This window comes from Physeter macrocephalus, chromosome 16 (assembly GCF_002837175.3).
Source record: "Physeter macrocephalus isolate SW-GA chromosome 16, ASM283717v5, whole genome shotgun sequence".
NCBI lineage: Eukaryota > Metazoa > Chordata > Mammalia > Artiodactyla > Physeteridae > Physeter > Physeter macrocephalus.
Window position 1 is genome coordinate 68603577 of NC_041229.1, and position 26020 is coordinate 68629596.

The following is a 26020-nucleotide window of genomic DNA, read 5'->3' on the forward strand; positions in this document are numbered from 1 at the left end:
CTCAACCACTGCGCCACCAGGGAAGCCCAAATGATGGGTTTTGAGGCCCTTTATTTACACAAATGCCTCTTTTCTCATTCTAAACAAATATTCATCTATGTACATAATTCTGTATTCTTTCTTAAAGACGGTCCCCAAAACCACATAGGCTTCAGGCCCCTCAACACTTGGATCTGTCCCTGCACTAAAGAAAAATATCGTCTCTAATGTCTAAAAATACCAGGTCCCTAGCCACAATGCCAAAAACAAAACAAAATATAATTAAATCTATTGTACTGTATGTCCAGTTTTATACTCTGCATTTACCTCCTACTTAATGAGTATTTCCTCCTTGCCAAATACTCTCTTAAAATTTAATTTTAATGACATGGACAATTATTTAATCCATCTTTATTATTGATCATATAGGCCAGCGATCCTCAACTTTTTTGGCACCAGGGACCGGTTTCATGGAAGACAATTTTTCCGCGGGCAGTGGTGGGGGGAGATGGTTCAGGCGGTAATGCGAGCGATGGGGAGAGGCAGATGAAGCTTCGCTCACTTGCCCGCTGCTCACCTCGTGCTGTGCAGCCCGTTTCCTAACAGGCTACGGACTGGTACCGGTCCACGGCCCGGGTGTTTGGGACCCCTGATACAGGCTATTTCCAAAATCTTGTTATTATATGTAACACTGTCTCAAAACTTTGTATATAAATCTTTGCATCTTATAGCAAATTACTTCATCAGGAAAAATGCCTTGAAAATTAACTACTAGGTCAAAATTTATGACATTTAAGACTAATTCAGATGGCTGATTTACAATTTCAATAGCAATGTCAGAGTACCCATATCCTTATATCTTTAACCTACAACAGATAACCTTTTATTAATTTTTGTCAACTGATAATTTTAAAATGGCTTTTAAAAAAAGTTAACTAGGTTTTTATTTTTTAATTTTATTATTATCATTTTTTCACATCTTTATTGGAGTGTAATTGCTTTACAATGGTGTGTTAGTTTCTGGTGTGTAACAAAGTGAATCAGCTATAGATATACATACATCCCCACATACCCTCCCTCTTGTGTCTCCCTCCCACCCCTCTAGGTGGTCACAAAGCACCAAGCTGATCTCCCTGTGCTATGCGGCTGCTTCCCACTAGCTATCTATTTTACATTTGGTAGTATATATAAGTCCATGCCACTCTCTCACTTCGTCCCAGCTTACCCTTTCCCCTCCCCCCATGTCCTCAAGTCCATTCTCTATGTCTGCGTCTTTGTTCCTGTCCTGCCCCTGGTTCTTCAGAACTTTTTTTTTTTTTTAGATTCCATATGTAAGCATACAGTATTTGTTTTTCTCTTTCTGACTTACTTCACTCTGTATGACAGACTGTAGGTCCATCCACCTCACTACAAATAACTCAATTTCGTTTCTTAAAATGGCTTTTTTTTTTTTGCTACTCAGTAAGGGGTGACAATTTAAAACATTTATTATACTTTGTTTTTTAATTGTTGCTCACCTGTTGCCATTTTTCTTCTGAAACACAGGAATTGTTTGTATCATCAGCCAATTTTTTAAAAATATGCAACCGTGAGATGCCTGAAATTAACTCCACACTCCCAGGCCATAAAGAGGCACCCCAATACCCCACTGGATAGCGTCAGAGAAGGCCAAGTAGGAAGCCAGGACTTTCATCCCCACCGACCAGTAATGGACCTCTCTCACCCAAGAGCATCACTGAAGAACATGAGAGGAGTCTGGACTTCCACCCTTACCCAGCAGTAATAAGGAGTGTCTCCCCTCACCTCAGGTTCCAGTGGAACCTTGGTGAGGCATCTGGAATGTCTACCTCCACCTGGCAGTACTAAGGCAGCACCTCCACCTTCCTTCTGCCAGAGAAGCATCAAAGAGTCAGCTAACACAGATGGTTTGAGTAAGATCTAAAGTCTCAGAACAAAATGTGTTCTGGTTTCAACAGAAAATCCAAGAACCGGGACTTCCCTGGTGGTCCAGGGGTTAAGACTCTGCACTCCCAATGCAGGGGGCCTGGGTTCGATCCCTGGTCAGGGAACTAGATCCCACATGCATGGCACAACTAAAGATCCCACATGCCGCAACTAAAGATCCCACACACGGCAATTAAGACCCAACACTGCCAAATAAATAAATAAATAAATATTTTTTTTTTAAAAAAGAAAGAAAAAAATCCAAGAACCAGGAAGATCTCAAACTGAATGATAAAAGTGCAATCAACAGACACCCACATCAAGATGACAGAGATGTTAAAATCATCTGACAAAGACATTAAAGCAGTCTGGACAAAAATGTTTCAACAATTACAAGCATGCTTGAAATAAACGGGGAAAAAAAAAAGAAGTCTCAGCAAAGAAATCAAAGAGTCAGCAAACAAATATGTTATAAAGGACCAAATGGGAACTTAAAACTGAAAAATAGAATAACCAAAATAACCAGAATGGAAGAACAGAAATAACCAATGGACTGGAAGACAGTAGGGAGAAGCTACCTAATCTGAAAAACAGAGAGAAATAGGTTGAAAAAGAATGATGCCTCAAGGTCCTGTGAAACTGTAACAAAAGATTGAACATTCATATTATCAGCATACAGGAAGGAGAGGACAAAAAGAGTAGGGCTTAAAAAGTACTTGAAGAACTAATAGCTGAAAAATTCCCAAATTTGGCAAGACATAAAGCTATACATTCAGGAAGATGAGCAAACCCTACAAAGGTAAAAAGCCTGAAAAAATCCACACCAAGACACATCATAAGTAAACTTCTAAAAACTAAAAACAAAGAAAACATCTTGAAGGCAGTCAGAGAAAAACACCTATCTATAGGGGAAAAACAGAATGACAGCAGATATCTCATCAGAAAACACGAAGACCAGAAGTGGCACAATTTTTCAAGTGCTGAATTATCAATCCAGAATCCTACACCCAGAAAAAATACTGTCTTATGGAAAAAAGATAAAGTAAGTATAAAAGAATCTGTCACCAGCAGACTTACTCTTAAAGGATGACTAAAGAAGTTCTCTAAACAGAAAAGAAACAATACAAGAAGGAACCTCAGGAAGGAAGAACAGTTAGCAAAAATATGGATAAATGCAACAGGTTTTCCTTCTCTTGAGTTTTCTAAAGTATTCCTGAAAGTTGAAGCAAAAATTGTAATATGGTCTGATGCAGTTCTATACGTATGCAGAAGAAATTTTTTTTAAGTATATTATAAACAGGGGAGAGTAAAGGGACATAAAGGGAGGTAAGATTTTCATACTTCACTCAAACTGGTAGAATGACAATACCAGTCGACTGTGATGGTAGATGGAAATGGTAACGGTACTTGTAGGATTTTAGTTTTGTAGGTGTTCCCACAAGTACTATTACCATCTCCATTATATTGATGAGGATATAAAGGCTCAGAGTTGAGAAAGTATGCAGATACTAGTAAGTGGTGAACGAGACTCAATCCAACAGTCATCTGGATCCAAATCCTTACTGTATTCATTCATTCATTCATTCATTCATTCATTCTGCATTAAAAAGAGTTTCTTGGGATTAAAACTTCAAAAACATGGATGGGGAAAATTTTTTTTTCACTAATCTCTAACCAGAAATTTAGCATTTCCTTCAATAAACCACTATAGCAGTACCTGTGACTGTCACCAATAGAAATCACAGATATTTCATATAACAGCTGTTGCAGATAAATCAGAATAGCATTTACACTCAACATGTGTTAAAAAAGACTTGTTTTTAATATTTTGATAACTGTATTTAAATATAATTGGTTTCTTTTATAAACCTATGTGGTATACATTTTAAAAAACAGTATTCTGAGAAGTCCAGAGGCTCCACCAGAATCCCAAAAGAGTCCTTTGTACCAAAAAAAGGTCAAAGAACCTCTGCATGTAGAATATTTTCCAAATTCTATTACAAGTCTTAATGGATCACAGCTTCCACTTGCCACTGGAATGGAAAGAATGGCTCTCCTTATGAGAAGACACCAGAAGAAGAAAACCTATAAAATTAAACCATGCTAGAAGCAAAACACTTTTTCAAGTTTCCAAAAATCAATACCACAAGAGTCCAGTCCTTCCATGACATTCAGAATCCATCCAAAATCACCAAGAGACCCCTGCAACTTACATCATGAGTTAATTTGTAGGTAACCCCCCCAAAAAGGAGATCATTCAAACCTCTAAACTCAAGAACAAGAGCATTTACTCCACCTTCCCCAACCTTCTACCTCTTACCCACTCTACCCCACCCACTTCCTCTTAAGCACACATTATAATCTTTAAATCTAAAGAGGCCCTTTAATCACGTTTTCAATCCATTTCTTTGAGGGAATTAGCAACATCTAACCATACATACTTTCACGCTGAAGAACACAGAATTCCTTTTCTCTCCCATCTTACCTCTCCAAAATGCAGAAGTACCCAAATAAAGGGAAAAAGCTTTCATATGAACAACCACCAACAGCATTTTTTCTAATCCTATAATCACCCAAACTTGGAAATACGATTCTTTTTCATTCACAAGGCCATCAAATGGGTAGCATATTTTTAAATAAATAAATAATCCTATCCCCCCAAAATTATCAATTTTTGATGATAATAGTCCAGGAATTATCCATTTTATAAATGAGTGAATTTCATAAGCAAAAATGTTTAACAGTATAGCACACAGCACAGGTCTAGTATATAATAGTCTAGATTTTCTTTTAATCCTTACTCACACCTATCTAAAACCACATTATGTGAGCATTCATTTTTTATATCTACTAATAGTCTAAGAATTTTATTCTGGGAAAAGGTAAAGGTATCAGTTCTTCATACAGGAAATTTAAGGCAAAATGAATCATCAGTTCCTGTAACCACCATGATGAAATGAGATACTGTGCTTTGGAGAAATCTTCAGAAACTGGGTATAGTAGTTTTAAAAGCAAATCACAATAAGTACACTTATACACACACATTCATACAAAAGCTTTACTCACAAACTCAATTACCAACTTTTTAACGTAATTAGAATCGCACTCAAAGTCTTATTTGTTGTTTGAATAGACAGGGAAGAAAATAGTTTCCCACCCTGAAGGAAAACCCCTAAAGAACACACTTGTGTCCTGTCAACCAAGTCATGATACCTTGAACACCAAATGAAAGGCTCAAAGTTTCCATTTGACTACATAGTTAAGTCAGTTTAGAGCACATTCTTGTTCTTAATTAACTATAAAATATCTCAGAAAACGTTATGAAGAAAAAATATTAAGACTATTTATACCTATCTCCCAACTTAGGAAATAAAACATTAGCAATATGACTGTAGACCCTTATATGTCCCTCCACAATCATACTCCCCTCTCCTCTCCTTTCCCACCCCAACAGATAATAAATACCTAAATTTGGTGTTTGCCATTTTCACGCATTTATACAACAGTGATACTCTTAAAACAGATACCTCAGTCTTGTGAAGCTACACGTTAGAGAGAGGATGCCATTACACAGCTTGGGCCCCCACACTAGCTTTCATCGGTGCCATCATCAGCAGTTTTAGCAGAAGTATCAAGTCATCAAGTGGGCTTCTGATTGAAACCTCACTTACTCTTCCCTCTCTCCACCCCTCCGCTATTCAGTGCTCCTCCAAGATTCATATTGGTAACAGTCAGATAACAGAATTCCATTCATTAAATGAGTATGTATCACTCTTTTCAGTTCCCCTCTAGAAAGTGTTGGCACTTTTGTTCCAACTTAACATTCCTAGTTCTGTAGAAAGACCACTGTATTTTAGGAGTCAGGAAAACCAACTTAAATTCCAACTTCACTGTTTGCCTGCTATAGGACCTTGAGCAAATCACTTCTTCCCAAGCCTCCATTTCCTCAACTACAGAATGGAAATAATGATGACCATGACAACGTCATGCCACCTTCCAATCATAAAGGGTTGGTGCTGGTATAAAAGGAAATCATGTACGTAAAAGTCCTCTGAAAACAAATATTACATAAATGTAAAACATCACAAAAGGTAAATGCTAGTTATGACAAAATTCTTAAGGAAGAATTATTTTTAAAAGTTAAAATGTGGCCAATTAATTTTTAATAATTCACTAAATAACCTAATACTTTTACTACAGAACTTAAAATTACTAACAATGTTGAAATAACGCTCGGTTCTTTGAGTCTGTTTATAGCACAGTAACTTCTACAACTAAATAATTTGTTCTAAATTCCACAATGAATCAAGATTCTCACTTCTTTAGAAATCATGATATAATGATTAGAAACTCTAAAACCCTCTAAAAGGAATTATACATAAATCATGTTTTTAAAGGTAATAAACACTATTGTGCCGAATTGGTTTTTTCTTCTCTTCTCTTTTGTTTTAAGTAATTTAGAAAACTCCAAGGAATGACAGATTTATTTATTGACTGTTACGGGAATGAGTCCCCCACTCCCACCCTCACCCCACCAAAAAAATACCACTTTGTCTTTCAGTCTGGCAAGAGACATTATCTAGGTGTGAAGAATATCATGGCCCCAAAGTAGGAACAGGTCGATTACAATCCAAAGCAATGAAACATTTATATATTATACAGAAAGAAGTAGGAAAACAATTTTTTAGAAAACTTAGGGTGGAAAAGGTCAAACAGGATGTAACAATCTAATTTTTTAAAACTCATAAACTCATGTGCTTTAGAATCGGAAAGGATCTTAGATATAATCTGTTTCAGCCACTTCATTTTATAGATGAAAAAAATCAAGGCCAAGAAAGTGTAGATCCTTCTAAAGAATAAAGAAAATGTAGTAACTGGGGGCTTTTGCCCCTAAAGAAAATATGAGTATGACACAAGCATTCTTTGAGAGCATTAAAAAAACAACTCTTGTCACAAAACACAAATTGGAGATAGCAAATTTAAATAAGAAATGAAGGGCTTCCCTGGTGGCACAGTGGTTGGGGGTCCGCCTGCCGATGCAGGGGACACGGGTTCGTGCCCCGGTCCGGGAGGATCCCGCATGCCGCGGAGCGGCTGGGCCCGTGAGCCATGGCCACTGAGCCTGCACTTCCGGAGCCTGTGCTCCGCAATGGGAGAGGCCACAACAATGAGAGGCCCGCGTACCGCAAAAAAAAAAAAAAAAAAAAAAGAAATGAAGAAGGAAACGAGGAAGGGAGAAAGGAGGGGCATTCAATAAAGAGTAAGAGACACAACCCTAAACGCTCAAAAATAACTAGTTATTAACCTGGCCTCAGGGTCTGTACCCATAAGATGTTAATTACAAAGGGAACAGTAGCAATTTTTCAGCAATTAACTAAGGGATCAGATTTCACATCAAAGGTTATGGAGAAATGTTGCCTCCTAAATATGATGTACTGGAGAAAGACTTTTCTATTGTGATATTTATGCCAAAACTACACAATTTGATTCTAATGATAAGAAAACACAAGACAACCCAAATTGTGGGATATTTTATAGATAACTTCTAAGACTAAAAGATATGAAAAATAAGCGCAACATGCAATCCTGGCATAAAGCATTATTTTTCTTTTGTTATAAAGAACATTATTGGAACGGTTGGTGAAGTTTGAATAATGTAAGTTAGATAATAGTATTATCCTGATTTTGATAACTGTACAAAGGTTACATAAAAGACTCTTTTTTGTTCTTCAGGCATTACTTCCACAACTTACTCTGAAAAGGTTCGGGGGGAAAAAAATGCACAGGATACTATGTTAGCACATGGGAGGGGCACCTCATCCAATCTGGATACTCCCTCAGGAAAGGCTCAGATGAACCCTGAGTCACACCTAGAAAGATGACTAAGAATTAGATTAAAAGGGCCTACTTGGTAAAGGATACAGCAAGAGTCATGGATGTACACTTCACACAGATTGTGACTAAAATGTGATCAGACTGTGTTTCTCCAGTCATAATGCACTATGTGAGAGCAGGAATTTCAAATAAGTGTGGGGCAGGTGTTTGAGGGTTGCCAGGTCAGGGGAGAGCAGTAGCCAAAACAGCACGTGCAGGAGTAACAGGAGAGACTGATCACAGACAGGCAGGAGGGAGCAGAGAGGGAGGCAAACAGATACTATAAACAACCCTTCACTGCCTATTCAATCCCAGGTTTCCTAATTTCAACTAAATGGAAAGTGCTTCATGAACCTAATCAAAGAAAAACTTCAGCAAAGACTTCATTATTAAGGTAACTCACTTAATAAAACGTGTTTTATTTGGGCAATGTAATAGAGCATAGTCCCCTTAGGTGCTTTGTAATCAAGAAAATATGGCTTCAAGTCCCATCTCAGTCATTATTGTGGGATCTTGAGCAATTTATTTAACTTCTGAGCCTCAGTTTCCATGTCTGCAAAAAAGAAACAATAAATTGTAAAGATTAAGGCAATGTTTGTAAAGCTTTTAGCATGGTATCTAACAGAGAAAATGTTCAATATATATTAGTCATTACTGATTCAAACTACTCTTCATAGGTCCTTGTTCCTTATTAAAAAACAAAACAAAACTTGAAGCCCTTAGTATTATAATTCAGTTACTGTGTAAGATAGTAAAATGAATTGAAGTACAACCATCTGCTCAAAAAAACATAAACTGAAGTCTACCTATACAGGTTCTATACAAACTTTATAAACACAAAATCACGGCTTTTCATCTTATAATTCTATTGAAGCTTATTAATACAAACACAAGGTTAAAAAAAGAAATTAGAAGATGCCAGTCTCATCATCCAGATGCAACTACTTATTTGGGGACATTATTTAAGTTTGGTGCCTTTTTCAATGTTTAACACAACTTGTATAAATATTTTACATCTCCAACTTTAATTCACAACAAAAAATTACAAAGGTGACAAAGTTTAAATCTGTTACTCATAATCCATTTTAGCATCATTCTAAATAAACAGCTATTGATAGGCATAAAAGTGAAGAAAAGTCATTAAAGTAATTGGCAGGATCCATTTTAAGTAATAAAGTATAGAATATTACAAGGGGTTCCATTAAAAAAAAAGGAATGTGGGGTATTTTGTGACAGGCCAGTAAGACAGCTGGAACAAAGCTGTTGGAGCAACAGCTGTGCACCATGTACTGTTCTCATCTAAAACCACAAACTAAAGTAACCCATGTCAGACAACTTCATTTGACTAATCAGCTCAGTCAATGGCTCCTTCCTGAAACTATCTGCTATAAAGAAATCTAAATACATAATTTGCAATTTGAGGAAGGAAAAAAAATAAACATCAGTCTGTGTCTTTAAAATGTAAAATTAAAAATTGAGAATCACACTGTTAACACTGTAACAGAAGACAATGTTTTCCATAGTATTTTACCACCTGCTAAAATTATGACCATAGAACCTATCAGACATCATGATGGTAAGGAAATAAACCCAAAACCCAACATTTGATGAAGTATGAATTACTAACATGCAAGCTCACCAATTTCTACTCCATTCTTAACTTTCAACTTTGCACTTTTATGTTTACCATAAAACGCTGCAATGGTTACAAGAAATTTTTAACATTAAGTAACTTAACAATTAAAAAGAACCTAATTCAAACCAACTTGTTGGCATGGACCATGGCAATATCTGAAAATAATAAATTCATGTAGTACTCAATTAAGCTACCATTATTATTCATTTAAACGTCTGCAAGTCATTAAATTATCACAGACCTACACCTTTGTTTTATATTTTATCTCCATTTTTTGATTCCAAAAACAATGACCCTTTCTCTCACCTAAATTCACTCCTTTCTCAGTTTAAGTAAGATACACACCTATGTGCACTTGTGCACATGCATATACACACATAAGGTGAATTTCCCTACCTTATTTAATTGATATATCTTAATTTCGGAGGCAAAAGAGACAAAATTACAAATTTAATATTTACATATCTTTTCCACAAGATTTTTGAAACTTAAATGTTATATTTATCACAAATCTTCCTTTGCAGTTTGACTCAACTACTTGCTTACTGTTCTTTTCCTTTCGGCTAACAAATTGCTGACTGTTGTAATCTCAACCACATGTCATCATTTAACCAAGGCATTAAGAGAAAACCCACCAGGAAACAAGACAAAAGTAATAAATCTTTAAGACCTTACTCTCAAGCTGTTTTACATTTCCTGAGTCAGAATTTCCAGAGAGAAATTAAAATAGGACAATCTTCTCCAAAGATTATTTTGAATAAAACTGAATGCTGTGGATCAACTGCTAAAACTCCTAAAACTCAAGATTCAACTGTGCATATGTCACATATAAACAATCTTTTAATTACAGAGAAACTCTGAAATCCAAAATCAAAAACAGTTTAGTTCTACATCCTCTTCAGTGACCAGCAGCTATGGAACCATAATAGATACAACTCATGTTTCCTAAGACCTCTTTTTTCCAATTATTTATTATGCCCTGTTCAAGACCCAATACTAGCAATTAATAAATACTAATAAATATTTTGCTATATGCTTACTTCTATGTAACAAAAGTATTCCTGGTCTATGACACTCAAAATCTAAATATGAAGAATAAAACGTACAAACAAGTATAACCAAGGAGCAGACATTCAGGCAAAAATTCCAAGCCTATAAAAATTCTCTATTAAAATACTTGTTTTACTTGTAAACATTCTACTGTTTAGAGTTTAAAATAATGCCAAAGTGAATCAAACACAGAATGGTTATCTTATCCAAAGCCACAGTCATATAGTAGCTAAATCAAGATCTAGAGAAATATCTTGACTCGCAAGGATTCTTTACACTACGTCAAACTGCCTGTTCTCAGATAAGCAGTATGAGTTTTTCCAGGTCTAGGACATCTTTTTAAAAAACAAAAACATGGCAGCTGTGGTGTTTAATTTCACAGACTACTTATGACTATGACAAAGGCAACCACAAGGAATAAGTTTCTCAGACACAACCTCTACTTTTAAAATAATCTCTATTTTTTTTTACTCTCAATGCAGGTGAAATAAAGCAACAAAAACAAAATTAAGTCTGCAAAAACAAATGTTAAAAGCAAAGAATATAAAAAGAGTAAAAAGGATCAAAGCAAATTTATCTAGATTATTTCACAAATACATAATCATATTATACAATAAATGTGAATGGGGTGAATTCCACTGCTAAAAGACAAAGACTCTCAGGTTTGATTTTTAAAGATCACATTACATATTATTTACAAAAGCTTACTATAAAATGACCAAAAAAAAAGAAAGTAAAATATAAATGAAATAAATGCATACAAACAAAAAATAGAAAGGGCAACATTAATATCTCAGGTTGAAATTCAAAGTAAAATTCTGCACAAGACTGGTACTATTTAATTATAAGAAAGATGTAATCATCATAACATTTTATATACCAAATAATACAACATCAAAAAGCAAAATTAGAAATGCAAGGAAAAAATTAAAACAGATTTAATAAAAATTTCAGAGCTTCACAGATTAAAAATACACAAGAAAAAAGTATACAGAAGATCTGAATAATACAATCAACAAATTCTATTTTAATAGATTTATGTAAAACTTTGCACCTTATAAGCTACAAATAAATACTCATTCTTCTCTCATGCTCTTGGAGTATTTACAAAAATCAATGGTATGTTTGGCCATTAAAAATTCTTAATGTTCCAAAACAGGGAATTTACAGGTCACATTCTTTGACCATAGCCCAACAAAGCTAGAAATCTACAGAGAGCCACTCAATCCTTCCTCAAATTTAAATCATGTAAAAATTAAGGGACTATCCAAACTGAAATCAAAATTATCTGAGAATTAATAAAAAGTACAAGATTTCATTTCAAAAGAAATAATGCAAAATCAGTTTTACAATGCTTTTACAAAAGTCATTAAGGATACTACAGACTTTGTGATGATGGTAATGTAAGAAACATTCTAGAAAAGCTCTTACTAGAAATCCTTTCAAATACCTTTCAAATATAAATTACAGCAGATAAGTTACTTAAAGCACTACTGTGAGAAATAAATGGCAATCAATCCCATTTTTTAAGGAAAGGAGAAAGCACAACAAAGTTTATATATGAAATCGTACAATACAGCATAAAATAAGCATACTTCATATTACACACACACACACACATACATGCTAAAGAAAGGACTCCAACTTTTGATTCTAGGCCCTTCTAATATCTATACCAACAAGAAAAATCTTTGCATTGATCTGCATTTTACAGCTTCACACACACACTCTCAGCCTCCCTCCACTATCTTCCCTAGCCTCTTCTACTTGCCTCAATTCAGAAAGCTTAGATTTGAAGTATTAATAAACTTGAAAACTATCCCTTTTAACCATCTCTAATTCTCCATAATTATACCTCTCAGCCAAAACAAAACAAAACAAAACATAAATTTGCCTGAATGTCTTAGCAGATTTCATAGAATTTCATATTTGCTGACACTCCAAATATCAAAGCTCCCTAGTATCAACTTGCCCATCAGTATCAAAAAAAAAAAATGGGAATCTCAGTGTCCTGCAGGAATTCTGAGGGACGGCCAGTTCTTTATTTCCAGCACCAAGAACGGCTAAGATCAACTGGAATCTCAGTGTCCTGCAGTAATTCTGAGGGACGGCCAGTTCTTTACTTCCAGCACCAAGAATGGCTAAGATCAACTCTTTGTAAGAGGATAAATTTAAAACTACATTCTGCCACTCAAGAAAAAACCCTTCCCTGGCTAGAGTTGTTTCCTTAAGCAGTACCAAGCTTTAGGAAATACCAGTTTTGTGGCCTTAAGAAAAGACAAGAGAACATCACCACTGATTAATATTAGACTGAGATATCAAGGGCATTAAATCTGTTTAAGAGAGTAATTTGATTTGACATCCAGAAAATTTCATCAGTGATACAGAAGGCAAATTTGACAAATTCTTGAATGGAGACTATATTAGCCTTCTCACTGATTAACTTAAGAAAATATGGAACAATGATTTTAAACAATCAATGCACAAATAGGTATTTCAGAAGATAATTGGGATAATGACTTCAAAAATGAAGAGGAAAACCTTCCCAGACCTGAGAATGTTTCATCATTTCTCAGAGAAAAACTTCTAGTCATATCCTGATAAATGTTTCTATTTCCAGTGATAAGAGAAGGCTACAAGCATACAAATAGAAAACTAGTTATTCCTGCAGAATAGAAACTTGAGGCCAGTTAGATAAAGGCAAAGACATGAAAGATAAATAAAGCAGTACCTCCAACTGCTCTAATACAAAAGTCTTGGGATCCAATAATTTTATACTCAGCCAAGTCATTTGTATCATGCAAAAGTAAAATTTTAATCTTAAGACTAAAAAAGTACTCGAAAGTGTTCTCTAAATAACAATTCAAAGTAAAAACTAGCTGCTCATGAGGATTGCTTGTAAGCACTGAAACCAGTTAGAATGAAAGAAATGGCAAATAAAAGCAACAGCTCCTAATGAGAAAGGGGTTAATACCACTGAGTGTATTTACTATTACAATTATAATAACAAAATCAAATGCAAAAGACAAAAAACAATCTCTTAAAAACACTGCAGTCACACACACTTTTGGTAGCTTTAAATAAGGATATTTGGGACTTCCCTGTTGGTCCAGTGGTTAAGACTACGCACTCCCAATTCAATAACAATACCTTATGGGGAGATACTTTGAGACTATGTTAATATCCAGCTACTCTCAAACTTTTACATACTACTTTTAACACCCATTTATGATTCTTACTTAAATCAGTTGTTTGACTGCCAAATGGTGATTTTCTAATTCTACCATTTCCTCTATGTTTATCAGTCAGAATTCTACATTAAGGAAGAACTTCCCTTCCTCCTTTATTTATTTATCCTTATGGATTCTTAGATGCTTACATTATTTATGGGCAATAATCAATTACTATCATTATTTATTTTGATGATGATACTGTCCCAGAGTTAGCCAATGGGAGTTCTTCCAGGCTGGCTGTGTCTCTTTGACATGCCACCATCATTTTGTTTTCTGAGCAGCTCTTTACTTTCTGGCACTATAAGATGCTCCAAGCTCATCTTCTACTTTGTCCTTGCCCCAGCCCGGGATCAGTCATTTCTCCAAGGTTCCTTTTAGTAAAGAATGGTATTTAGAAACCAAGATCCAGCACTGGGTGTTCTCACTGGTAATAGGGTGTCACCTTTTCTATGCACTCTCAACAGACAGAGCTGGAAAAAAGATGTATAGATGTGTTCATGAGTATCCACACACACCTATTTCTATATCTATCTTTATACTTTTTAAACCATGAGTTCATGCCAGTATCCTCAATTCCAATCAAGCATCAAGAGTTCTTCCTAGCCTTAACCCTTTCCACAATTATAACTCCCTTCTCCAATAGTGAGGAACTTGGCTCCCATTTTCCACAATACATTTACTAATTTACTTAATCCTAGTATAGAAAATGGTTTTAGAATTGCAAACCCATGCCTTTGTGATGAAGGAGGGGGGAAAAGAAGCCTATTAACCAGAGTTCAGTGTTTATTTCGAATTCTTTTTGTCTTTATCCTGAGGACATAGTCCAAATACCGGGTTCAAAAGTTACTTACATTAGTTTTTTTTCTCTCCCTCCTTCAGTGTGGTTATGTTAGTCATCTGATATAAAGTTCAGTTCATTTGTTTTGTTTGTGTTCCACCTTTTGATTTTATTGGTGCTTGCTGTTTATATACTGAGTATGTGAAACATTAAACATGGTTCCACAAGTCAGAAAAGTATCCTCAGAAGAGTCACTATCCCTATTCCCTCTATCACTTTCTCCTTATCCCTACCCACCCCCATAGCTAACCAATAATATCTTTAATCTCAAATTCATCCATTCTGTGCTGTTTTTGCCCCAATAAGTAAATACAGTCCTATTTTCTCATTTCCTCTTCTTTCTTACACTAAAAGTAGTATATCACTAATACAGTAGATACTTTTGCACTTTGTATTCTTCACTTAACAATTTATCCTGGAATGCATTTCCCATCAGTTCAGAGATGGTTCTTACTCTTTTTATAGGTGCAGAATGCTCCACTGGGTGAATGTACCAAATTCTATTCAACTTCTCTCTCTCCTGCAGGTTGTTTCTAATGCCGTGACCTCATGCACATGTATTTTCATACTGTTGGAAGTACATTTTCAGGGTAAATTCCTAGATCTGGGATTACTGAGTCAAAAGGTAAGCAACTATGTAGTCAAATCAACATCCATTTTATGTCTCCTGATATAATGCACTGAGAAAAACATCATTTCTGTGCTATTCCTGCCCCCAAAATGAATCTAACCATGAAGAAACAAACTCAAATTGAGGGAACTCAACAAATAACTAACTTGTACTCAAAGATGTCAATGTCATAAAACACGAAGACTAAAGAACTGTTCCAAGTTAAACAAGACATGGAAACAAAGTGCACTGCATAATCTGAGATTTTCTTTTGCTATAAAGGGCAATATTGGGACAACTGGCAAAATCTGAAAAAGTTCTGCATATTACATTAGTAATATATCAATATTAATTTCTGATTTTGGTTATACACTATGTTTATGTAAGTAGGTACCCCTGTGTTCAGGAAATATACATAGAAGTATTTAAAAATAAGGCGGCATTGTCTTCAACTTACACTCAGATGATTCAGAAAAAACAGTGCGTATACATGGGGGGGGGAGGAATAAAACAAATACAGTAAAATGGTAGCATGTGGGAAATCTGGGTAAAGTTTTTTTAAAAAGCAACGCCAGATATCATGTTGGCATGTATATCCGCACTTTCAGTACTGAACATTTACTAACTTGTATATAAATTCTTTCTCCTAGGCAAAAAACATCATCATATGAGGTGACAAGATAAATTGGCTGGCAATATTAAACTACTAATATATACAAACAACCAATTCTGTAACTATAATATTTTTAATTAAACTATGATTTAATGTTATTTAATGTTATGTAACCAATAAACAACTGGTTTATCACATTGCTCTTATAAAATGCTAAATCTAAAATATAATTTAGAAGGAACTCAAGTCCAGTATAGCTCCAGTAGCACAACTTTAGTCAACTTATATTTCTTTGCTTCTTTCAGAACCACACAGTAAATAAATAATATATATATGGGGCTTCCCCGGTGGCGCAGTGGTTGAGAGTCCGCCTGCCGATGCAGGCGACACGGGTTCGTGCCCCGGTCCGGGAGGATATATAATCTTTGTCTATTTCATAAAGGCCTGAGAGACATTTTTCTTTGCGAAATAGAAATAAATCAAATGGCTACCAAGGACATTACTTTAAACTAAGTTTCAATCCCAAACTCAGACTTCATGGCTCTACCCAAAGTAATTCAAGATCAAGGCCTTTCAAGAAGATTCAATGACAATTAACTCTACATTGCTTACAAGCAGAGTCTTTTACTCATTATCACTTTTCAACAAGGAACTAATACCCTAAAGACACTTCTATTTTTCCTCACCAAAAGGGGCGAAAAAAAAGTAATAAACGTTCATGCAGCATCACAAAATCTGTTTCTATTTTATGAGATCAATTTTAATTTGAAAAAGGAACCTTTAAAAATGTTTTAAATAATACAGCTTTAAGAAAGTCTCTTTCTGCACTCCTCCCCCACTTTAATGTTGGCAATTTACTTTCCTCACTGAATTAAACAGACTAGTTTCATTTCAAAGCTTAGGAATGACTCTTGACATTTCAGCAATACAGATGAATTAAAAATCCCATCCCAGTAGGTAGCTGCCTGTCATCACTTTGCCTTCAAATGGTATTATACCAAGGGAAAGCATAATTCTTAATCTACTCAATAGAAGCATCCCCACTAAACTCCTGCAACTTCCGCATCCCAAGACAGAGAGACAGACAGACAGACACACACACACAAAGGTTAGAAACGAATAAGAAGAATGAGTTTTAAGAAACCCTAGGTTAGAATTTCTCCCTCCTCTAAAAGAAAGTGTTCCTCCTTGAGTGCCTAACATTTGGATCTAGGAATTACAATGTCCGAGTCATCAGAACCACTTCAGCTCCTTGGGACTTCCCTGGTGGTCCAGTGGTGAAGACTCCGCCCTGCCCACGCAGGGGGCGCGGGTTCAATTCCTGGTTGGGAACTAAGATCCCATAGGACACGCAGGGCACCCAAAAGATTAGGAAAAAAAAAATCATTACAAGAACCATTTCAACTCCTACCAAAATGAGGAAATCTCTAGTATGTACCACCACTAGGAGGGGTACCTTATTTTTCAATGCTAAGAATTCATTTGTAAATTACTCTGAAAATATAAAACAGTAATTTGCACACTAAAAATAAGTCTACAGTATAGTTTCAAATTCACAGATAAAATTTATTTTAAGTGATTTCTAATGCAGGGCACATGTTCAAGATGTAGCAACAGAAGAGAAATTCAGGAATCTAAACTCACAAACTTCACACAAAGATCAATTAACTTTAACACAAATGCATGTGTCTTGAAATCTCTTCTAGGATCTCTGCCCCAGGAAAAGGCAATGGAAAAACATTCACCAAAACGCAAATTAGGTAAAAAGCAATGTCTGAGTCAGCTCCGGGCTAAGAGGTTGTAAGATTGACTAAAACTCAATAATTGAGAAATCAGCTACCCCCTACATAGCTCAAAATCTGACAAACTGCTGAATAATAAGTCAGGGTGCTAAATGAAGAACAGAGGCTGGGAAATTCCTCTCCTTAATTGTGTAAAACATGTATGGTCTTTTCTCAGAGTTGCCAGAAACCCCAATGGTTACTCCATTATTTCCAAAAATCAACGCTCAACTGATAGTTTCCCCAACTCAAAATGGGATCAACATTCATTACCTAAATATCACACAAAAGTGAGGAGAGGAGTATGAGGCTGAGGGGAAAAGGGGCTGAAGACTTAAAACAGATCAGATTACATGTCAAGAAAAAATGAATCAATTACCAATTTAGTTTTGGAGGAACAAGATACAGAAGTAAAAGCAGCAAATTTATTATTTTACTTATTCTTAGATGGCACTGTGCTGAATGAGTTGGATAAATTATTTTATTTACTCCAAAAACCCTAAAGGTACTAATATTAGTCTCCCTTTTCATACAGGAAACTGAGGCTCTGAGAACTTAAGAAACTTGACCTAAGACACCTACCTAGTTTGTTAACTGAGTAAGAAAGAACCTAGAATTTCAAAGATGCAGATATTTGTTCACCCAAATCCAACATTTTATGGAGGAAATTAAGCCCTGAAGAGATTACAGACAATTAAAAGATTCCCCAGCATCACCTGAGTAGGGAGACCTAGAACCCAGATAGTCAACGCTCTTTCCATTTCACTTTGTACAATGTTAAGATCATTTCCTAACGATAGAATCCACTCATCGTTTAGGGGCTGTATTCACCAACAAAACTTAAGACGTCTTTCAAAAAACTATGAACAGAAACGAGGAGGTCATGCACACACATACTCTTAATAATATTTTACATTTTTAATCATGGATGCTTTATGATGTGTTACATTCATTTTTAAAGAGAAAAAGCCATCTCAATTACATAATTATAGCCTTAATTTCCTAATTTTGTAGCTCTTCATATGCATAAAAGGCAACAAGTAATTTACGGTTAAGGAAAGTCAGGGTTAAAGGCAAAGTTGTTTTTTCAAGTTCTCCACTCCCAAATTTGTTCATTATATTTTTTCTACTCAAGATTACATAATAGAAAAATACATACTGAACACTGTAAAAAAGTGTCGTGTCTCAGGAGTCTTACAAAATAAATAAAACCAATTTGTACCATCCTGATCTCCTACAGAGAGAACTGGCTTCCGCTCATTAAGGGTACTATCCTTCTGCAGTCTCCTCTCCTTCCAATTACTACTGCGAGACAATCATAACAGAATGGATTTTAATTTCCCAGGAGTCAGACAATAAACAGCAGCTCTATTAAGTGTAGATGATAGTCACCTTAGCTCCATAAGCTACGATTAATACAGTAACAACAATAATAATAATGTCTGTAGCCTTACTATGTACCAGACACTGTTCTAGGCCCTGAACATATGTTAACTTATTTAATTTTCACAACTGTATGTAGTACTTTGTATGTCCCCAGTTCACAGATGGGAAAAACTAAGGTTCCGAGAGGTTAAGTAATTTACCTAAGATTACACAGGCAGCAAGTGGTAGAGATGAGACTCGATCCAGGTCTGGTTCCTACTTCTCCAGAAAGCCTCCTCAAAGTCAGAGGCCATGTTCCTCCATTAAACTGGCCCCAGGTCACAGGCCTATCCCACTCCCCTCCTTGCCTGCTTCCTCTCTCCAAGCTAGCATATGACTGCCCCACCCCCCATACTCAGGTAAGACATGTCCTCTCTTCCCACCATCACGTCTACACAGTACTCTTATCAATCCTTCCCAAACTGACTTTTCCTCGATTCTGAATTCCCTTTGCATTTAAACGTGTTAACAGAAGTGTACACATAAGCTTATATAATAGCCATCATTAATAGAGCACATACTACATACTAGACACAATGCTAAGGATGTTCCCATAATTTAAAGGATTATGAAGACTGTGCGATCAGACCCATTTTACTGAAAAGAAAATTGAGGTTCAGAGAAGCTAAATAATATTTTCGCAATGTTCTCCCAGTAAATAAATAACACAGCAAGATCTAACACTCAAGTCTGTATGACTCAAAGCTCACACTCTTTCTCTATGTATAAATACACGTCTCTCGGGCACACACGCCTCTTTTACTTCTTTTAAATCTAGAGTGCCTAGATACAACACTATTCATAAAGGTGTTTCTTTAACAAATGAATTCTAGAAAATCATTAAGCAGACAGAAATTACAGTTATCTTAATGGTTTCTAATACTATTTCCAAAAACAAAAAGTTCCAATACCTTAACTAAATAATTAACTTACAGATTCAAATACATTTCGATGGTCCGTCCCCCCAAAACACTAAAGAAATATTTGTGGTTTAAATCTTTTAGGGAACACTATTTTTTTTTGAACACTATTTATTAATACTGGAACCCAGTATTATTCTCTCACTCCTCACCAACCTCCCATCTCCCCCTAACTACAGTTCCCAAAGAAAGACTTGGCTATAAATTGTTTTGCTTTGCCATCAGTTACTTAAAGTATCTCTTGGCCCTATGAGAAATAGCAACATGACGGCATCTCTGATTCTGCAGTTAAATTGCAGCTAAACTGAAAGGCCAAGTTGCCCATCTCACCTCTTAGTGTGATTTTTTTTTTAACCCACTAATGAACATACTGTACATGCTCACTACATAAACATCTCTTCCTGGATACAAAGGTTTTAGCAGCAGTTTTTAATACTTTGAAACAGTATAACAGCAATTATTGCTCATTTAGTCAAGTGAAAGGTAACAATCATATGTATGTTACAGTACTCGGTATTTTAATGTCACTAGAAACATTAAGTGAAACGAAATACGCTATTCAAGTATGCCAAGTGATAACATATGGGTCAAACAAAAATATTTCACCAAAGCATCTTAAACAATACTCGATATACTGAGAGTACCTTTGTTACCTGTTATAACGCGATACCTTCATTCTCTCCCACCATATGCCACACCTTGTAGGTTGACAAAAGCAGAGAGATATCTGGGCTTCTCTCTTTTAATAGTCCCAGAAAAGATCACTCAAACCTCCTACCAAGAGCAAATCCTAAGAATCAAGAATTCCACCGCCCTTTCCTTTACAACCCGACTTTCCGCCTCCAGCTACCAGAGAGGATTGGGGGTGGGGGAGAGAGTGGTTGGAACGGACACAGAACGCACGACTCGGTCGGTCATCTCCCAGCCTGGCCCACCCCAAACTTCACCTTGGCACGGCGAGAGGCAGGAAGGCACCAGGAATACCTAGGAAATGGTCTCACCCCTATCGGAAAACATTCTTAACTTCCTCGAGGCCACCATTTCCCTGGGGCATTATCACACACTCCCACCCGGACGTTATTACCTAAGAGATTACTTAAAAGAAAAGCACAAACACACACAAAGAGAAACACTGCTTGAAGCGGGCAGCTCCGGCTCGGCGTGCGCGGAGAAGCCCGGAGATCACGCGGAGCCGCGGCCAAGTTGCCACCGGGATTGCACCCACGGTGCAGGAGGCGGCCGGGGCGGCTGGAAACCCAGCGCGCGGGGTTCCAGCCCCACGCCCTACGCCCGGCGCCCCAGCCTCGGGGCAGGAAGCCCGGCGCGGCAGCGCTGCCTCTCCCGAAGGGCTCGGGCCGCGGCCGCAGCGAGAAGGTGGATCTGCGCTTCCCACCCCGCCAGCTCCGCCCTCCCGGACACATTCCTGAGAAGCCCGACTCCCGAGACGCCGAGCTGGGCGCCCAGCAGGCAGGAGCGGGGCGCCCCGACCGCAGGGCAGTAGGGCAGAGACGGCCGGAGCCCCCCGCCCGCCTCTCGCCCACCCCCGGCCCGCGCGGCACCTCCGGGGCGGGGTCCCCGCCGCCGCCCCACCACAGGTAGCGCGAGCCCCCGCCCGCCGCCGCCCCGGCGCCCCGGGGAAGGCCCGCTCCAGGCACCTGGATGAACTGGATGGTGAGCGCCGACTTGCCCACGCCGCCCCCGCCGACCACCACGAGCCGGTACTTCTCTTGGCCGGAGCCGTCCCGCCAGCCGGCCGCGGCCATGGGGACGCCGCCGAGCCCAGCCCGGCCACGCCGAGCCGCCGCCCGCCCTAGGCCCGGCTCCGGGGACTTGTGCGGCCGGCGGGCTACGGGCGAGCGGCCGGGCGGGGGTCCCGGGCGCCGGGAGCTGCTGGAGGGCCGGTCCGGGCGGCAGCGCGGCGCCCGGGCTGGCCGGGTCCCAACCGAGGCGCGGAGAAGCGAGGTGACCGCAGCGGCGAGGGGCTGCAGCGTCCGGGGGGCGCACTCCTGCACACGTCTTCGCAGCGCCTGCCGAACGCAGCCTCCAGCGCAGCTACAAATGGCCGTCTGGGGGCCGGGCCGCCAGGCTGAGGTGCTGCATATGCATGAGGGGGCGGGGCGGGGCGGGGCCGCGATGGCCTGGGCTGAGATTCGGGAGCTGACGGAGGGCTCAGACCCCCTCAGATGTGCCCCTGCAATCCCTTGACTGTGAGTGGGTGTGTGCACGCGTGTGCGTGTGCGAGTGAGTGTGTGTGATAAAGAGTGTGGGAGTGGGAAGAAGATGGTAGACAGTGTGTGACCATAATTGCATATGTCAGGGATGGTCAGGGATTGTGTGGATAAAAAATACAGTATGCGAAGGCGTGTGTGAAAAATAGAGCTGTTGTCATCTTAATTCAGTTTGTAGGAGGGTAAATATCCTGTTTTAAGAGTACAGATGGTGACCATGACTGTATGAAAAACAGTATATGACAGTGCTTGAAGATTAGAGCTGTCACAATAATTGTGTATGTGATATGCTTGCGGTGTGTGAGGGATGTCACAGAGACTGAATCACAGTGATTGAGGGTGCGTGGACAAGAGTATATGTGGCATATGTTGTATCAGGAGAGTGTCTTAGTGGCTGTGTGTATATGTGAAAAGTGTGCGGTAATTGTATTTGAGGGGTGTGAGTGTGAGAGATTAATTTATGCTTTTTTACACACTACATACCAGGCACTGTGCTCAGTGCTACTGATCCTTTTATGAACAGTTCCCTGCCCTCAGGGAACTAAGAATCCAATGGGGAAACGGCCAGGACAACGGGCAAGTTGTCAGGCATAATGATAAGGGCTATAACTAATAGCTCCGTGTGGCCATGGGAGAAGCACTCACTCCAGAGCTGGGTAGTCAGGGAAGGCTTCCTAAAAGACCTGAAGAATAAATAATATAGAGAGAGGAATAACTGGAAGAAAAGTATTCCGGGGAAAGCAAACCGCATATGGAGAAGTCAGAGCGGAGAAGGTAAGCCATGTGTCACATGATTTTGATTGTGTTGGGGGAGTGTGCTTGTAAATTAAAAGTGATTATGTGTATAGCAGTTTAACCAAATGTAGCAGGAATCACATCTGTATACTGAGGCAGTGTAGGGCAGTAGATAAGACCATGGGCTCTGGGGCCAGACTGGATTCAAATCCTAGCTCTCTCACTAATGGTATCATGTTGGGAGCTCACTGAACTGTGCCTCAGTTTTCTCTTCTCTAAAATAAAGACCGTAAGACTACCTACCTTAAGGGGGTTTTTAGTAAGAATCAAATGAGTTAATACATATAAAGCACATAAAACAGTGCCTGGCATGTAGTAAGCATTTATGGCAGTTTTGGAACATGACTGCAAGTTCTTGGAAACAGCTTAGTGACTCTCTTGGAACCAGTAGAATGCAGCAGAAGAGATGCTGTATAACTTCCAAGTCTAGGTCAGAAGAGGCCACGTGGCTTCCACCTGTTCTCTTGGGATTCTCACTCTGGGAGAAACATCATAAGAAGTTTGGCTACCCTGAGACTGCCATGCTAGAGAGGCCACATGTAAGCATGCCAGTCAAAGGTCTAGCTGACTGCCAGCATCAACTGCCAGCCATGTGAGACACCTTGGACACTGAGCTCTGTCCAGCCTTCAGATGACTGCAGCCCCTGCTGGCATCTGACTGCAACTGCATGAAAGACCCCAGGCAAGAGCTACCCAGGTCAGCCCTTCCTGACCTACAAAATCATGAGCAAAATAAAACACTAAACTGGTTGTGCTTTTTTAAACTGTTTCTTTGGGAATAATTTCAATCTATAAAGTATAAAGAACAGCCATACGCCTTTACCCAAATTCAACTATGTGAGCATTTTACCCCACTTCCTTTATCATTCTCCCCTCTCTATCTCTGCTTCTCTCTCTCTCTCATATATATGATATAGTTATTCATATAAATTTATGATAAATTTATGTATATATATATAATTCATATATTAAAATGAATTTTTGAACCATTTAAGGGTAAGTTACAGGTATTATGCCCTTTACCCCTAGGTGCTTCAGTGTGTATTTCCTGAGAATAAGGATATTATCTTAACATAACCACAATACAGTTATCAACATTAGTAAATTTAACATTGATATGAATACTTTTGTCTAATCTACCTTTCATAGTCCAATTTTGTCAGTTGATTCAATAATGTGCTTTAGAGCAATTTTTTCCCCTCTAGTACAGAATCCAGTCTAGGGTCAGGCATTGCATTTAGTTGTCAGATCTCTTTAGCTTTCTTAATATGATACAAAATGGTTATCTTAGCACCTTTTTTATTTTTTTTGAGGGGAGGGAGGTATTTTTTATACAGCAGTAATAGCCAGAAAAGCCTTAATGCAGATAGTGTTAGCAATGTGAAAAGAAAGAAAAATAAAGAGGAACCCATGTCAAGGAAATGTTGAGAAAGGGCCAGTTATGCTTCTCTCAGTGCCTGTTTAGCCCTGAAATTTCCCATAATCCTTCAGGACCAAAAAGATAACCAATGAGTCCTCCTTATGCAGCTTTTCTTCTAAAGTACAATCCAGAATCTTTCTCTCCTTTCAAGAAGATATGATCATCTGAAAAACTTATCAAATCTAAAAAATATCCAAAAGAAAGAAAGTTATTCCCTGACAGGGAAAAAAACAAACAAACACATAGGGATTTCCCTGGCGGTCCACTGGTTAAGATTCCACGCTTCCACTGCAGGGACACGGGTTTGATACCTGGTCGGGGAATCAAGATCCTACATGCCACACGGTACAGCCATAAAAAAAAAAAAAAAAAAACTAGTCACAACTATTTAGACTGGGGGAATAAGGTATTGGTCCTAAAGCAATTATAATGAATTCCTTAGTATTCTGTGCCTCTGCATCTGGTATAGGAGCACTCAGGGGGTTCTGAGCCTGATGATAGTTTGACCAGTAAAAGAAAAAGAGGATAAGGTGGTAATGAATACAAGCTTGTGTGCACATATGTATTCAGTGACTAGAGTTTTCAGGGAGAAACTTATTTTCAATAGAACCTATTTCAATCCTTATTTGCTGAGCTTCTTCTCTGCCTGAGTCCTGACCAAGATTTGCTTTCCTTCCTACTCTGTACCACTGCAATCTCTGTGTACAGGACAATTCCAACGCTGCAACCAAGCAAGCAAACCCATGCTGTAGAAACCATGTGTTGGTTGCCTCCCAGGCATCCGTTTCTCCTTCCTTTCATACAGTGTCTCCTAATTTTCTCTCGGTGGTTTGAGAGTGACTGACTCCCACCTGCAGCTCCAGGGATTTACGCTAATTCACTGAAGATTATCAACCTCCACTGGCCACAGTAATTAGCTGATAGATGGGCGTATGACCTAGGTGAAGTCAATCAAGAACAGATTCAACTACAGAATCAAAACTACAATGAGATACCACTTCACACCCACTAGGATAACTAGAATCAAAAAGACAGATAATAACAAATGTTGACAAGGATTTGGAGAAACTGAACCCCTCATACACTGCTGGTAGGAATGTAAAACGGTGCTCCTGCTTTGGAAAACAATCTGGCATTTCCTCAAAAAAGTTAAACATAGAGTTACCATATGACCCGGAAGTTCCAGCCTTAAGTATATACCCAAGATAAATTAAAACCTGTCCATATGAAAACCTGAAAGTGCAAGTTTATAGCAACATTATTTATAATAGCCAAAAAGTGGAATTAACTCAATTATCCATCACCTGATGAACAGATAAATAAAATATAGGGTATTCATACAATGGAATATTATTTTGCAATGAAAAGTGATAAAGTACTGATACATGCTACGACATGGATGAATCTTGAAAACTTTAGGCTAAGTGAAAGAAGCCAGTCACAGAAGACAACATATTATATGATTCCCACTGTATGAAAGGTCCAGGATAGGAAAATCTATAGAGACAGAAAGTAGATTAGTGGTTGCCAGGAATGAGGGGGAAATGCTCTGTGACTGATAATGGGTATGGGGTTTCTTTTTGGAGATATGAAAATGTTCTGGAATTAGATATCTGTGATGGTTGCACAGTTCTGTAAATATACTAAAAACCATTGAACTATATACTTCTTAAA

General features: G+C 38.2%; 1 protein-coding gene across 1 annotated transcript in view; it reads right to left on the reverse strand.

The window, feature by feature from the left end:
- Positions 1–21956, reverse strand: part of RRAS2 (RAS related 2) — a 71861-nt gene extending 49905 nt beyond the window's left edge. The window contains exon 1 of the mRNA XM_024118581.1: positions 21559–21956. Within this exon, the coding sequence (XP_023974349.1) occupies positions 21559–21666 (108 nt within the window). The 5' untranslated portion in view covers positions 21667–21956. The remainder of the gene's footprint in view (positions 1–21558) is intronic.
- Between the last annotated feature and the right edge of the window lie 4064 nt (positions 21957–26020).